At 41.6% G+C, this 17294-nt stretch overlaps 1 protein-coding gene across 1 annotated transcript in view; it reads right to left on the reverse strand.

Moving 5' to 3' along the window:
- The window catches only part of SYN2 (synapsin II), a 179590-nt gene that overhangs the window by 14618 nt on the left and 147678 nt on the right, over nucleotides 1-17294 (reverse strand). Inside the window, exon 10 of the mRNA XM_032699341.1 lies at nucleotides 9566-9715. Coding sequence (XP_032555232.1) covers nucleotides 9566-9715 — 150 coding nt within the window. The remainder of the gene's footprint in view (nucleotides 1-9565; nucleotides 9716-17294) is intronic.

The following is a 17294-nucleotide window of genomic DNA, read 5'->3' on the forward strand; positions in this document are numbered from 1 at the left end:
GATCCTTGCACGAACAGGAATAGCTTAAGATCTGCAGAACTTCACCTTCAGCCACCACGATCCATCATTACTGGATCCATTCAGAATTGAAGTTTATGCTTTGAAAAAGGAAGGTCAGGAAAAAAGGTGGTGGAGCCGACTCAAATCCAGTGTCACAACCCACATTTTATCTTACTAGTTCTGTATCAGAGCAGTGGAGTGGGAGGAAGCACAGGAAGGAGGGAGAGACTGCGTGAGACACTTGAGCTCTCCCCCAAATAAAAGTGGAGTTCAGAACTCTGGTATGAACAGAGCAGAACAACCACCCGTGGTGCTTCTTTTCCTGTTCCTCGTGGTGCTGCACAAGTCCACAGCCACACACAGGGGGTACCAGTGGCTGGTCTGAGCTCTGATGAGCTCCCTGAGTCTCTCCTAGAAGTTGAGAGACACTGGAGGAGGATATTTAAGCAACTGAAGACAAGTTTGCTCTCCTGGCAGCCAGACAGACGGAGCCTGGTCCATCACCAGATTCCACTGTTGGAAGTGTGTGTGTGTGTGGGCTGCTTATTTTTTTTCTATGGACAAATCAAGAACATTTGAAAATGAGCTGCTCTGGTTTGGATACTTCCATAATTTCTCTTGGTGCTTGTCCTTGTTTAAAAATTTTGACGCATATTTAGCACATGGTCCTTATTCAAAATAAAATGCAGTGATTGCTGGGGAGAGCAGCAGAATCCTTGCAAGTTAAACATGAAGTAAAGCCAAACCACTTTGCTTAACAGGTTATGATTTAAAGGTCAGAGAAATCAAACAGAAAAGTCAAGTGGAGGCAGGGAATAATAACAAAAAACGTAGAGAGGAAACACCCACAACAGTGGGGAAATGAAGGGAGACCAAGGAAGAGTCTCCAAAAAAAAGATATTTCTGTTAGGTCCAGCTTAAAGAAACAAAATCAGAGAGTAAAAATAGATGAAAAATCAGATAAAATATAAAATCAAAGTATGTTATGTGATAGCAATTATAGCACTAAGACAAAGTAGAGAGATCTAACTTGGACTCATTCTCCTCTGCTTGTGTAAGTGGCAGCTATTGCCTGTTCTTTAGCCATGGAATTACTGCTTCCCTTGTTTTAATTTGGAAAAGGCTGGAGTTTGCTCTGTAATGGAATGAAGACAATTTTTGAAGTTTCCAAAAAAAATGCCTGTGGGAGCAAAAAGCATTTCTCACAGAAGTCTACTAAGAACAGAGAGGCTACTCCATAGTGGTGGGCTCATTATTACTTAAAAACCAGTTGTTTTCTTTCTTCTTGAGATGAGTGACCATGGAATTCAGGATCTTAAATACCACTGGTAGACTGGGAGATTATCACAAGATCATCTGGCAGAAGATAATAAAAAAGTTACCAAAAGAATCATTTTGTTGTGTGAATGAAGACAAAAAGAGAACAGTATTGTTCTTATATAAAATAAATTTGGAAAAGTATGTACTAAGCAGTAATAATTGTTTTGTTTTTTTCAGTTTTAGCACTTTGTTGCCTTCTGTATTATAAAAGTAGCACTAAGGCTAAATCACTATATCCTACAGACAACTGAAGTTATCCAAGTCATCCTGGGCCTGAAGCTTGAACCTGTCAGGTTGCCTGGGGGCTTTTTCCTTTGGCCTTCTCACCTAATGAGTATTTTTTTAGCAACCCTTTCTCTTACCAAGATTTGCTCAGCCCCTCTGCAGAGATCATATTTTTTTCCCAGGTGTACTGCTGGTGATAAGCATTCAATATATTTAGAAATAAAAAAAAAAAAAATAATTATCAGGCGACACCCAGAAAGCCTTCTTTCATTTGGGCAAATTTCTGTTGATGTCAGTAGTAGAAATTTTGACCAAACAATTCTAAACGTTCAATATATGCCCCTTCATATGTTCTCCTATAGTCTACAGGTCATCAGATCCTCTCAGAAAGAGCACTATTAACTAGGTCTTGGCACATTACTTTGAAACAAGCTAAGAAAGATAAGCAATTATTAGTGTTTTGATTCACAGTTAACATCCAAAAGCATTTATCACCTAGTTTTATCACTAGGACATACCCAGGAATTTACTTGTGACTCCTGTGCAGAGGGAGACTCAGTAAGGAACAGAACTGAGCAGCACATCTGTACCTCCCTTAGCAATAACTCCATCTGCTGGTTCAGGAGCTCAGGAAGTATTTTGGAATAGGTTATTTTCACTTTCATGATCAACTTATTGGTAAAATCTCTGCTGAGCATTTGTATGTTATCTCCCATTAGTTTTGAATTACTGTCAACATTGAAAGTCTTAGGATTTATTTTCCTGCATGAACTTTGTTTTTATATTTTAATAGATTACAATACCTGCACGTCAAGTTCAAATGTTTCAATTACGTCAAGCTTTTCTGTAATGAAATAGTGACTGTTTTAAATATGCAGACATCCTTCAGCCAGCAGTTGAAGTCTGAGTCCCTGCCTCTGTGACACACAGAACACCTGCCCCAAATAGGAGTCATATTCAAAGAGGGAAAAACCAACCTTGATGTAGGAAAAAAGAAAGGTATAATTTTATACTTGTGACAAATAAATTTTACTGGATGAAGCGTGCCTCAAACGTAGCCTTTTACCAGGATGTGGTGAGCTCAGGCTCCATACATGTTTATTTTCTGCTTTTCTTAATTTCTGATGTTTCTATTAGGATCTAAGAGTTACAGCTGTTTGTCTTATGTTTTCACAAACATAAAATAACTAAGAAGTTAAAAACCCCCGTTGATTAAAATAAGCATCTTCCCTTCCAACTATACAAAGATAAACATTGTGTATATATATACACACACTTATATATACGTACATATTAAGAACATATTAAAATATATATAAAAATACATCCCATATTTAAATAATAAAGTTAACGAAACAAATACATTAAAATAGCATTTATTATTTGTAAGATATATAGCCAATATTTTGTTTAACATGATACAGCTTCTGTAATGATTATAATACACTGTAGTAACAAATAAAAGATAACTCCCCAAATCACTTATCCCACAGGAGAAGAAGCCACAAGATGTCGCTGGGATGCAAAGAAACCCAAACACTGTGGGAAAGAGGTCACTGCCTTCCCCACTGCAAGAATGGGTGGAATATGACAGACTCAGGAATGGCTTTTGACTTCAATAACCTTGGGAAGGTTTTGCACTCCGTGTTCTGTGATTTGTATGTCCCAGCAGTGTTTCCCTTGCTCTTTACAGGTTTTGCTGCCAATGTTTTAAATTCTCTACCAATATATTTAGGAAGGCACCTTGCTGCTGCCTTTTTTTTCCTTTAAGTCACAACAATAACTCTATAAGCATTTAAATATGAAACACAGTTTGCATTGATTTGAAAGAACTATGCAGGTGGACAGGGTAAGTGGTAAAGAAGCACGTGGGTGTTGTTTGAGGGATCGCTGGTTGTCAAAGTACCTACAGACCTTCTGAGGTAAACAGTGAACAGAGAAAACCTCAGTGATTTCTAATGCAGACCATAGAAGGTGCTCAATTAGTCTCTACACAGCTTGTTTATTGCCAAGCTGTATTGCTCTGTTTATCAGAGTAACCTGAATTTTAATTTTTTTAATTACAGAGTGATCTAGTAATATTATTACTATACTAAAGCATTATTGATATTAATATGAATTCCATTATAAATAAATTAGAAATATAAACATATATAAAATATGGAAATTACATTTTAAATAATTAATATTAATTAAAATGTTAAATTAATACAGAGTGATATAGTTTTTTTCTTACAGAGTGATACAGTAAAATTCTGTCTAGACTTTCTCCAGTGCCTCTGTGCTGCCTTGCTCAGAGCAAAGAGAAAGTCAGACTCTTGAGTGTGTTTAAGATGTTATTCCACAAACCTAGGGACATCAGTTTTATGGTCACATGATGCCATAGCAGCCATTTATCCCCATTTAAATCTCTTCCTAAAAGAAAGAAATACCGTACACATGGTTTTGGGGGTCATTAGATCATTTAGCAACCTTCTGAAGGCAAGCTGTTCTTCAACCTCTCCTGCTGCCTGTTAGAATAGATCTCACTATGCACCTTCACTCACACAGAATAATTCAGTGTGTTCTTTTAACTTGTTTGTTTTAGGCAGCCTTTTCTTCCAGACATAAAAGATAATTCCTGGTGCTGGATGAATGGCCTGGCTAAAGCAAGATTCAGTGTGAGGGGTCTGAAGGATAATATAAAGCTGTGGGAAAACTGCAAGTCATGACCCTGTTCCTCTTCTCCTAATCTGTGGATACAATTGAGGTGAACCTCTATGAGACTGTGAAAGGAGAAAATAACTTAGAGATAAGTTCCACACCTCAAATTTAGTGCAGAGTTTACTTCTAAAAAGCAGAATAATACTGAATTCTATACTACCATATAACTCCATGATGAGATCCTTTCCAATTAAATGCATTCCCCTTCAGTTAAGATCAAATCAAGTAACCATATCTTCTGATCATCATAAAAGCTTCAGTGATTTGAAACAAGTTGCTGCTTATAATAAGTAGTTTGCTTTAAAAAAATCTTAAATGCAACAGATGGAAGGTAACAGAGCTGTGACTGCTCCTATGGAAGCCCAGGAATAGGGAGTTTGTTAATGGTTTGCTTTTCTCTCTAGAATTAGTACTTTTTGTTATTTACACTATGCTGACATTTGGTTCAATGTTCTCTCTGAATATAGAAGAATAAAACTGGATAAAACTGCCTGGCTCCAGCAACATCATAGGAGGGGTCAGGGAATGAAGAATGACACGGGTTTATTTTTGGGTTATTACCACTGTGCTACTCCTCTCTTTTTAACCAAGAGCCAGGATATAGGTGGGAATGCTGTGCTCTTTGTGACGTCACGTCATTACGGATATTGTGTCTCTGGTGCACAAATTCCTTCCTTCCATTAAGAATAATAAATTCCTTCTTCTTTTGTGGATAATGCAACGTGGTCTCTATAAAGGAGGGCTGAATTAACATTTCCCTAATGGGATTTTCCTCAGCTTCAGCTTCAACATGACCATCACCACTGGCACTGTGTGATAACGTACATGGACAGTGTCATACCCTCTGCAGAATTTAGTGCAGCATAATTCATATCCTGACTTGAGTACATGTTTGACCATTATTGTTTAATATGCAAATGCTGGTACAGAAAGAAGCCTAAACCAGTCTGCACTGAGCAACCTCCTGCAGGGCTCTGCAAACCCAGGCAGAAGGACTTTGGGCAGTGGTCTTTCCTATCAACAGATGGAGGGAGTGAGGAGTAGTTCCCCTGCTGAGAACACTTCATTGAGTAGTTCAACCTACTGGTTTGGTTTTCAGGAAAGACTTGAAAAAGGCTTCTCTAGAGATCTATCAAAAGTATGCAAAGACGTTACAAAAGGTGGAAATTTAGATTTCCATCTTTTAAATGCCTCAAGTAGAAAAAAAAGTGAAAAATTTTAAAATCACGTTCTTAGATCAAGTTCTATTATGTATTTTCAGCTTGGCTTAGGGTAAAACAAGCTGTAATGCTTTTAAATTAATAGAAATCGCTTCATTTTTTGAAAGGTTTTTTTGAGCGTAATTAGTTTTAACAGATGGGCCCCGGCCCGGGTTCGATTCCCGGTCAGGGCACTCCCCCGGGCAGATGGAGCTCGTCAGCCATGTAAGGCCATCCATCTAAGAGAAGGTCACTCTAAACAAACCTACGTCCTGAGGACCTCACTGCCACTGTCCAAGCTTGCTCGGCCCCGGCAGATGAACCTTAGGATTAAAGGGTGGGCTCAGCTCAGCGCACACTGTGTCTCACCTAAAAAATCCACTGCGCAGGCTCGAAGGGTAAAGACCCTTCCCAAATCTTCGTTCGCGAAGACTGGCCATACATGTATACAGTTTTAACAGATAGAACTTCTCTGAGTCCAAGCCTCCTCCTGCACAGCTTCACTGCCCTCTGTGCACCAGAAGAACCTGCTACAGAGTCTGTGCAAGTGTTTATAGATAAATAAAGAAATATGTAACATGCAAACCATATATTTTTAAAATCTCGAGATATCTGATATCTCGGATTATATATTTAATTGTTAAGAATCACAGGATCTGCCCCTCTGGGGTTTCCCTTTGGAATTTGCTCCTTTTGGCACTCAGACAGGGGGAACTTTGTCAGCCTTCATAACACATTGCAAAACCAATCATTTCCACCAAGATTTGGCTGCACAGTACTAAACAAAGGCTTATTTTCCTAATCATTGATTTGTTTTCTGACGGATGGTTAATCGGAATAGTCCTGACCATTGTAGGCAGTTTTGAATCGAAGGATGTTTTCTGCACGATGTACCCAGTGCTACAGGAGCCAGCAGATTGTAAATACTTTTTAAAAGCCCACACAGATAATAAGGGAATTCAAAACATGGCACAACTGTAGCTGTAAACGGAAGTAGCAAAACACACCAATTACTCTTTGATATCTCTGTTACTTCGGTTTCTAAGACCACATGTACACATGCACGTAGTTGATTTGGGATAAATTACTGGCTTTGCATTTTATGTGACCTGTAGAAATGGGGAATGTCCCCCTGCCTCACAAATAAACGAACTGTGTTTCCCAAGAACAGGATTAGAAAAGGAGAACACTGCTCAAAGATGAAAGGGGCAGATTGTTTTAACAGACTGATTTTATTCTTAGCAAAACAACCCACATAAAAATTAACGGCACATGATGAGAAATCTGCTTTAAATACTACAGAGCTGTTTCATGATTGTCCCTTAAAGCTGGGAAGATTAGGGGGCATTTGCAAATAGACTCTTCTGTAGAAATTCAGATCCTATTTACCCGTCCGAAACTGGTGGATCATACAACAGGACCAATTCTAAGGAAGCAGAGTCTGATTAACTGAGAAGAAAATTAACAGATATTGTAAGTATTCTGAAGGCATATCTCTGGTTTTGGTCAACTGCAATCCGGAATTTAAGGATAGGATACGCAAAAGAAGATTAATGTTGAATAACATCCTGTTGTCATTAGCAAGGGTTGAATCCCTCAGTAATATCCTAAGCTAAATAGAAACCTACCAGAAGTCCATCAGATAGCCAGAATATTATCTTTGGATACATTCAAAGTTTTTTTGTTTAAGAGGGAAAAAAAATATTCAATGGACATGCTGAGTGACAGCAATGACCCAGGAATTTAGGAACCTTCTGCAAATGTTCCTTGTGCCCTATTTTCATTCTGGACTTAGGTAGGCAGTTTTTCTTTGGAAATAAGTGAAAACTTTTTTTACATACAACAAATAGCCAGTTTCTTTGGATGACCCCAGTAACCGTAAATGTTCCTCCTCTCTTGCCCTCTCTGAGATCCAGGAAAGCATGCTGACTCAAGAACTTCTATTTTTTTTCCCCAAAATGTGAATTATCAAATATGAATCTATTCATGTTACAGTAATGTCTATTATTGGTTTAAATTTTTATTTATGTTGACTTGTATTGCCTGGGAAACTCTAAATTTGACTCTTTCCTTCATTTTAATATATGGATAATTTACTAGTCCTGAAAGAAGCTATTTTGGCATAAGGTGATTTATTTTTTTCCTCCTTGTCTTTCTTTTTTCATCCCTTTACAATGGACTTGAGTCATGTTGGATGGAAACTTCTCCATTGTATGTGGTTCTGTGGTTGAAACAATTTTGTGCTTAGTTTCAAGTGACCATATTATAAATAGAAGCCACACCACTTTTTTATGTGGGCTGGGGTATTTTTGCATCTTAAAGCATGATGATATATTTGAACAACAAATTAGTCATTCTGCCTCAAGAACTAGTCTGTCTGAGGTATGCCACAAAATTGTTTTCAAATTGTTTACCTGGTGTGGAGCCTACTGGAAGTAAAAATAGATTCTTGATTTAGGCTTGGTAACTCCTGTATTACAGTTTGGCTTATTCTGTTCCTTAACTGATCCCCATGGAGCTGTGCTGGTCCAGAGCAGCAACACATCCTTACAGGTTATGGTCAGAGTGATTTTCCTGTATGCACAACTTCTCTGGAAAACCTGTTCTAGTTTCTTACCAACCTCACCATAAAGAATTTCTTCCTTATATCTAATCTAAATTTACCCTCTTTCAGTTTAAAACTATTACCTTGTCACTACAGTCTTGGTTAAAAAAAGGGGCTTATAAGCCCTTTTTATGTACTGAAAGGCCTCAGTAGTGTTTCCCTGGAGCCTTCTCTTCTCCAGGTGAACACCTCCTGCTCTCCCAGCTTGTTTCCAGAGCAGAGGGGTTCCAACCCTCAGAGCATCTTTGTGGCTTCTTCTGGACCTACTCCAACAGGTCCATGCCCCTATGTTGGGGGTCCCAGAGCTGGAGGTAGCTCTGCAGAGTGGAGAAGAGGGGGACAATCACTTCCCTCGACCTGCTGGTCACCATTTGGATGCAGCCCAGGACACAGTTGGTCTTCTGGGCTGCAAGTGCTCATTCCTGACTCATACCCAGTTTTCCATCCCCAAGTCCTCTTGGCAGGGCTGCTCTCAACCAATTCATCACCCAGTCTGGGTGACAGTGGGGGACTGCCAGGGCCCAAGTGCAGGACTCTGGCACCCAGGTCCCCCTGGCTGGCATCCCTTCCCTCTCCAGAGTCTGTATGCACCACACAGCTTGGTGTCATCCAGAAACACTCGGAGGGTGCACTCAGTGCCATTAATAAAGGTGTTAAACAGCACAGACCCTCCAGGGTCACCGCTTGCTATTGTTTTCCATTTGAACACATTTGAACATCGATAACTCTGGGCACGGACATCTGCCCTAATATTCCACCCATCAAATCCATACTTCTCCAATCTAGGAGCAAAAAATTTTATGTTCTCAGAGCCTTTTACGAAAACACCGCGCTCCCTGAAGTTATTTTAAACTATCAGTAAAATAAACTTCACATTTCGTAAGCATGGAAATGGTAACACAAAGATGATTTCCAAAGTTTGAAAGCCTGCAAGCAAGGCCAGGGCCAGAATTCTGCATCCCCACACTGTAATTGCCAGGCCACAGAAGATAAAATACGTGAAGTGCATCTATTTGCAACCTTTGGCATGCGTTTTCCAGTATGCTAAAAATATTTCAGGAGTTTTCCAGATTTCTAAGGTGTTTTCATGTACTGCATCACATATAAAAAAGATTATAATGTAATTAATTTCTCATAGGAACAACAAGAATTATTATCTTAATGTTCTTTCCGACATCCTCAGGGCAAAGGTTGTCTATGACTTATTATTATTTCTTATTATTTCCATGATATTTTATACATATGTAGCTGAAAGGAAACAGTACAAATTCTGGTAATTCACTGAATCCACAGTTATCATTTCCTGGTAGAAACACACCAATACTAGCACTTCTTGATTATACCTAGAGACAATCTCATTTAAACATGACAAACTGATAAAACATGTCAATAAGATCTTGAATCCTTGTAGTTTCAGGTGTCTGCATGGTTTTCCAGCCAATTTCTTTGAGGAAAATTTTGAGCTTAAAATTATATATCAAGATGTTGCATTTTAAAAGTAAAAGTTTCCTACCTGAGGCTGCTGAGTGGCAGTGGGTCTCTGAGGAGATGGAATAGGAGTTTTGGACAACATTTGGTTCATTTTGCTTACGACCAGCTCAGTTATGTGCTGCCTGTCTTCGGTCTGGTGCTCCCCGATCAGAGGCATCGCACAGTCCATGACCTGCAAAATGAATCAGCAGCTACAGAAGTGGCACAAAGGAAACTTCTTCCACAGCTGTTTGGAATGTCAGGTCATCTATTCACTTAATTGTTTTTAACAGAAGTCAAACACCAGCTGTAGAAATGGTACGTGCTACATCAGAAAATAAAGCCTGAGTGCAGGACACGGGGCAGCAGAGCAGGAGAGCAGCAACTTTGCAATGGCATCCCCTTCCAATCTTCACACAAAATACAGGTTCAGTAGGACACCTGGGGATTCACTCTCTGGGGAATGGGACTCCAGTGGGAAGCACAGAGCAGATAAGGAAAATGAGATTTCTCAAGCTGTTCAGTGATCTGCTGAAAATCTGAAGCAGCTGTTCTTCTGTCTCAGCTACATATCTGAAGGTTTTTTCTTTCTGTGGCTCATTCCATGTTCATGAACTGAATTAGAACATGGACATGCAAAGTAGAACTTCCAGCTTCCTAAATATTTGTGGGATTTTGCTAGGAAAGGTTGGATCCCCACTGATTCATGAAAAAATTTAAATAATACCTTGTTATTATTGATACCCTTTTTCAAAAAGTAGTGTGGTGGCAGTGCAGCTGATGCAAAGAATCATAGAATCATAGAATCAGATGGGTTGGAAAGGACCTCTGAGATCATCAAGTCCAACCCTTGATCCACTACCACCACAGTTGCTAGACCATGGCACTAAGTGCCACGTCCAGCCTCATCTTAAAAACCTCCAGGGACGGAGAATCCACCACTTCCCTGGGCAGCCCATTCCAATGGCTGATTACCCTCTCTGTAAAGAATTTCTTTCTAATACCTAACCTAAACCTCCCCTGGCGCAGCTTAAGGCCACGCCCTCTTGTCCTACTGCTGATTGCCTGGGAGAAGAGACCAACCCCCACCTGCCTACAACCTCCTCTCAGGTAGTTGTAGAGAGCGATGAGGTCTCCCCTGAAGTAAGAAGTAAGAGTTTCTACAAAGAAAGCAGGATAGCAGAGAGGAAAATAAAAATGTGCACATTTCCATTCTAAATGTGACAGGTTAATAGTGTTCAGTGGTTATTTATTGCAGCTATTGAGGTCAATAAAACTAATACTGAATTTCATCACTTCAGTGGGTTACAAACATTTGTTATTTCTCCAGAATATTTGTTGTTTCTCCAGTGTATCTACTTTTGGCACATCTGTGTTTGTTTCAGGGGAAATAAAAGCATAACATAATAACTCCAATAACTATTCACAATGGCACTGGATGTTCTTATTTCAAAAAATAATAGGATTTAATTTACTTCTGAGAAATGGCAATCCTTTTGCCAAGTGCAGCAAGACTATTCAGAAGCAGGTGAAGGTATGTCCATGTCACCTGCAGCCCTGTACTCTGGTGTTTTTCACAGGGATGGATCCCAAGGAACGCCCATATCTCCACTTTAGGGACAATGGTTGAGAACCTCAAGGCACTGACTACAGAAGTACAAGATGAACAGAAGAAACTCAGAGAGGAGATGAAGGAAAGCAGCTTCCACGTGTCACCAGTGCAAACCACAGCCTCTGAAGTCAGAGCCAGACATTCCCCAGTTAGAGAGAGCAGACAGACAAGAGCTGAAGGAGAGAGAAAAAGGGAAACCCATGAGAGTAAGTGCAGTACCAGTATCTCAGGGACAAGGGTCTGACCCACTAGAAGGTTCCTCCTGAATGCACTCACAGGGAAAGGGCTGTGATGGCCCCAACGAAGACCAGTGTTAGAGGGGCCCTGCTCTAGCCAGGTAGAGGCACAGGACAACCCTGTCTATTGGACTGTGTGGATCTGATGGCCGGGCACGTCAGACCCACAAGAATACAAGGCATAGTTGACACTGGCCCTCAATGCACGTTAATGCCCTCAGAGACTATTTCCACTTCTGGGGTGACTGGAGGGTCTCAAGAGTTGACCATGGTGGAAGCTGAGGTGAGCTTGACCGGGAAGGACTGGCAGAAACACCCCACTGTGACTGGTCCAGATGCCCCATCTATCCTGGGCATTGACTACCTCAGGAACGGGTACTTCAAGGACCCCAAGGGACATAGATGGGTTTTTGGAATAGCTGCTGTGGAGACAGAGGTGGCTAAGCAGGTGAATTGTTACCAAACCTCTCGGAGAGCCCTTCTGCTGTTGGACTGTTGAAGGTTGAAGAACAGCAAGTGCCAACTGCCACCACAATAGTGCATCGCCGGCAGTAATGAATGAACCGAGACTCTGTGATCCCCATCCATAAGATGATCTGTGAGCTGGAGAGCCAAGGGGTGGTCAGCAAGATCCACCCACCCCTCAACAGCCCCATCTGGCCTGTGTGTCAGCCTGATGGAGGATGGAGATTGACTGTGGACTATCGTGGCCTGAATGAAGCCACCCCGTCGCTGAGTGCGGCTGTTCCAGACATGCTGGAGCTCCAGTACGAGCTGGAGTCCAAGGCAGTGAGGTGGTACACCACTACTGATATTGCAAATGCGTTCTTCTCCATCCCCTTGGCAGCAGAGTGCAGGCTGCAGTTTGCTTTCACCTGGAGGGGTGTGCAGTACATCGGGAACCGACTACCCCAGGGTTGGAAACACAGTCCCACCATCTGCCACAGACTGATCCAGGCCACACTAGAGAAGGGTGAGGCTCCACAACACCTGCAGTACATTGATGACATCATCGTATGGGGGACACTATGAAGGAGGTTTTTGAGAAAGGAGAGAAAATCATCCAAATTCTCCTGGGAGCCGGGTTTGCCATAAAAAAGAGTAAGGTCAAGGGACCTGCCCGAGAGATCCAGTTCCTGGGGGTGAAGTGGTAAGATGGACATGGTCAGATCCCAACAGAAATCATCGATAAGATCACAGCAATGGCCCCATCGACCAGCAAGAAGGAAAGGCAAGCTTTTCTGGGTGCCATAGGTTTCTGGAGGATGCATATCCCGGAGTACAGTCAAATCGTAAGTCCTCTATCTGGTAACCTGCAAAAAGAATGATTTCCAGTGGGGCCCCAAACAGCAGCAAGCATTTGAACAGATTAATCAGGAGATTTCACACACTGTAGCCCTTGGGCCAGTCAGGACAGGACCAGATGTGAAAAAGGTACTCTACTCTGCAGCTGGGGATAAGAGTCTTTCCTGGAGACTCTGGCAAAGGTGCCTGGCGAGACCCGAGGCCGCCCACTTGGATTCTGGAGCCGAAGCTACAGAGGATCTGAAGCCAACTACATCCCAACAGAGAAGGAGATCCTAGCGGCTTATGAAGGAGTACCAGTTGCCTCAGAGGTGACTGGCACAGAAGAACAGCTCCTCCTGGCACCTCGACTACCGGTGCTGAGTTGGATGTTCAAGGGAAAGGCGTCCTCTACACATCATGCCACTGATGCTACATGGAGTAAGTGGATCGCTCTGCTCACGCAGCATGCCCGTACTGGAAATCTGAATCGCCCTGGGATACTAGAAGTCATCACAAATTGGCCGGAAGGTGAGAGTTTTGGTCTAGCAGATGAAGAAGAGGAAGCCCCACCGTAAAATCAACTACCAGAGGAAGAAATACACTATGCCCTCTTTACTGACGGTTCCTATTGCATTGTAGGGATGAAACGTAAATGGAAAGCAGATGTATGGAGCCCCACCCAACAAGTTGCAGAAACTACTGAAGGAGAAGGAGAATCGAGACAATTCTCAGAGCTCAAAGCTGTCCAGTTGGCATTGGACATCGCTGAACGAGAGAAGTGGCCAAAGCTTCTGACTCGTGGATGGTTGCCAATGCTCTGTGGGGGTGGTTGGACAGATGGAAGAAGGCCAACTGGAAATGCAGAGGGAAACCCATTTGGGCCACTGATATGTGGCAAGACACTGCTACCTGGGTAGAGAACTTGATTGTGAGAGTCCACCATGTAGATGCCCATGTGCCCAAAGGCCGAGCCAATGAGGAACATTGCAACAATGAACAGGCAGACCGAGCTGCACAAGTCGAGGTGTCACAGGTGAATGTGGACTGGCAGCACAAAGGAGAGTCGTTCCGGGCATGGTGGGCCCATGATGCTTCAGACCCATCAGGGCAGAAATGCCACCTATAGATGGGCACGAGACTGAGGGGTAGACTTAACCATGGACATTATTTCCCAGATTATCCATGACTGTGAGACGTGCTGCCATCAAAGAGGGTAAGAGACTGAAGCCCCTGTGGTATGGTGGGCGCTGGAGTAAGTATAGGTATGGGGAGGCCTGGTAGGCTGATTACATCACACTGCCACGAACCCGCCAAGGTAAGCGCTGTGCACTTACCATGGTGGAAGCCACCACTGGAGGGCTGGAGACACATCTGGTGCCCCACGCCACCGCCCGAAACACCATCCTGGGCCTTGAAAAGCAAGTCCTGTGGTGACATGGCACCCCAGAGCGCATCGAGGCAGATAATGGGACTCATTTCAAGAACAGCTTAGTTACCACCTAGGCAAACAAGCACGGCATTGAGTGGGTGTATCACATCCCATATCATGCAGCAGCTGCGGGGAAGGTTGAACGGTGTAATGGACTGTTGAAAACCACCCTGAAGGCGTTGGGTGGAGGGATCTTCAAGCACTGGCATCAGCACCTAGCAAAGGCTACATGGTTGGTCTACACCAGAGACTCCATCAACCGAGCTGGCCCTGCCCAATCAGAGTCCTTTCACATTGTAGATGGGGACAAAGTCCTAGTGATTCACATGAGAGGTATCTTAGGTAAACCAGTTTGGATCAATCCTGCCTCGAGCAAAGGCAAACCCATTCATGGCACTGTTTTTGCTCAAGGATCAGGTAGCACGTGGTAGGTAATGCTGGAAGACAGAGAAACATGGTGTATACCTCAAGGGGACCTAATTTTTGGGTGAATTTCCCATAACATTTTTCCTGTATTTGTATGTAAATATTTGTAATACGTACACAGTTGGGGTAATGTACGTATGTCTATGGTTGGAAAGTTTGAAACTGATATAGAGTGTTAGTATGGAAAAAAATTCAGGGGTGGATGATGTCATAGGTTTGAAAAGAGACGTTGGAATTTTTTCCTCAGTGTCCCCCCCCCACCCCGGGACTGCTGGTACAGTTTACCTTCAGGCTTCTCCCCCTTTCCCTTCCCTGGCTGCCCCGGGTTTCTTCCTCCCCACCCGAGAAATTGGGACGTTGTTTTGTTTCTTCTGAAAGTTCTGATTGCACCATTTTTTTGTTTATTTGGGTTTTGTTAATAAAGAGCTGTTCTTTCCCTTTTCCATGCCTGCACCTGAAGTTTCTTAATTTCTAAGTAATTTTGTTAAACTGAGACTCAAGTGCTTCTAGGAATCAGACACAAAAATTGGGTATATAAAAAGACACTTGGATTTAAAAGAACATGCACGTCCATTAAGACACTGGAACATAATCTCTCATCTTGCTCAGTAGTTGGGAAGGAACTACATTGTAAATAATATGAACCTAACCTTGAGGTTTTCAAATTATGGTGAGTGCTACGGAAATTCTTACTGACTACTTTGATCCAAAAATGGCATTAGTTTGAAGTCTAAAATAATTTACACTATTCTTCTGTTTGCTCATTTACAAGAGACACTGGCATTGTGTACTGACAACCAAAATGCTGGCAACACCTGTGCTGGGATTTTCAGATCTAGGATGTCTCCTCTGAGCTTCCTCACAGCCAAAAGCCTTTAAAATAACCCCAAAGTAAACAGAGCAATAATAACTGAACTCCAGAGCAAATGTTTATCAATAAATGAATGAATGGTTTTCCACTCTTGGGCCACATCAGCAACAGTGAAGAAATGCTTAATGAGTACACTGAAAGTTTCTTGAAAATTTACCATATTTTTTTTTTAACAATCATAACTTTAAGTGGAACATCCCCAGTGTTTTTAATTAATTGAGAGAAAAGTATTGAACCAATGTGTTATATTTCTGAAGAGGCAAAATGTAGGTTGTGTGGCACTTGAGATACAAATCTTTAATATTAATTTCTGCTCAGTTGCTTCTATGTCTTCACATTGTCATAATGCTGAAAGATCCACTTCACTGTATCCTAAGCTGTTTCTTGCAAGCGTAATTGCATCATGCCTGGCAGGAGGAGGCAGCCAAAGTACCAGAGGATCTGTAAAGTGTTAATAATGACTGAATATAGAATGTCTTGATGTTGGTGTCAAGGGCATTGGATGATTAGCTGTCCACTGAAAACCATTTGATGTTCAGAGGGGGAGTGATACCTGTGACCTAAAAATCTGCCCCCCTTGAAGGCAGGGTTTAATGGCAGCTATTTTTGCAAATATACACTATGAGGTGCATTTTAGCAAATATACACTATGAGGTGCATATTAGCCCCCCTCTCACCCAGCATCAGTTATATCTTTCACAGGTGTGCAAAGAAAACCTCCTTTTGTTTACCATTCACTTACATTAAAACAATTAGTTGGAATGACTGTGAAATAAATTGCCTAAAATAAGGTCCTGCCAAAGGATTAGACAGGATTAAGATCTGGAGGATCTGGTTTGAATTTCTGGTTTGAAGTACTAATACAACTGCAAGTTCACACACAGACTTTCTTTAGGCAGTCTATTTTCATTCCTAGCAAAATAATTAATGACAGTTACCACAAGTCAGTAATGTTTTATATAAATGTATCTTCAGAATAAAAATATTTTGCGCCTGTGAGCACTAACAGGAACGTCATGCTGACATTTTGCCTACTTTAGAAGACTTAACAAAGTTTAAACATATACAGTGCACTCTGTTGATAAATAGTCTATTTACAGCCTGTGCTAGTTTTAAAACACCATTCAAAACCAGCCAGTTTTTAGTTCAGTACATCCCACCAAGAGGATTTCATAGAAAAAAAAAGACATCTGTAATTTATATAATCAAATCTGTTACTTTTGCAGATGCCCGTAACAACATGGGTCACTATGAATTATAGTCACTTCATTCATATCACTGTTACCTTTTATTTATAAGCATTTCAGTAGCCAATCCTATGGATGAATTTCTTTTATCACTCACGAACTGACTGGATATATTAGCAGTAGTGACAGAAAGTACAGCAGCATGTTGAAGTCAACACAATTCTGTGACAAAGTGAAAGACCTTTCAGTACCAGGATCTTTTAGTGAATTAGTCGTTTTAAAATTTGAAATCTAAAATTTGGGCTGCAAGACCAAGCCTGGCACAAGAAAGAGAAGAGAAATGTTGTTTAACTCTGATGAATAGGAAAGGAAATGGGATGGGATTAATAAAGGACCCAATGCAATTATAAGATATCAGTAATTACAAAGGGATCATCATGTTTGAGGGAGAGACTCCTCTGCCACTGCCCAGACACAGCTCCATTGCACCACGTGTTTACCACCAAAGACTTGGGATGTCTTGGTCAGAGTTTTAGGAAAACCCAGCCCAAATAGGAAAAGACTTATGAATTCCAGAAGGTAGGATGATTGGTGAGTACAGAGGGAGGAGGAATTAATTTCGTTGTGAATAAGGGTCATTTTGAAGGTCTGTGTTTGAGAGTGGGAGAACTGGGAAAAAACTCTGAGTAAGGGCAGCTGGATTGTGTGGTGTTACCACCTCAGC

Source organism: Chiroxiphia lanceolata, chromosome 11 (assembly GCF_009829145.1).
Source record: "Chiroxiphia lanceolata isolate bChiLan1 chromosome 11, bChiLan1.pri, whole genome shotgun sequence".
NCBI classification, from domain to species: domain Eukaryota; kingdom Metazoa; phylum Chordata; class Aves; order Passeriformes; family Pipridae; genus Chiroxiphia; species Chiroxiphia lanceolata.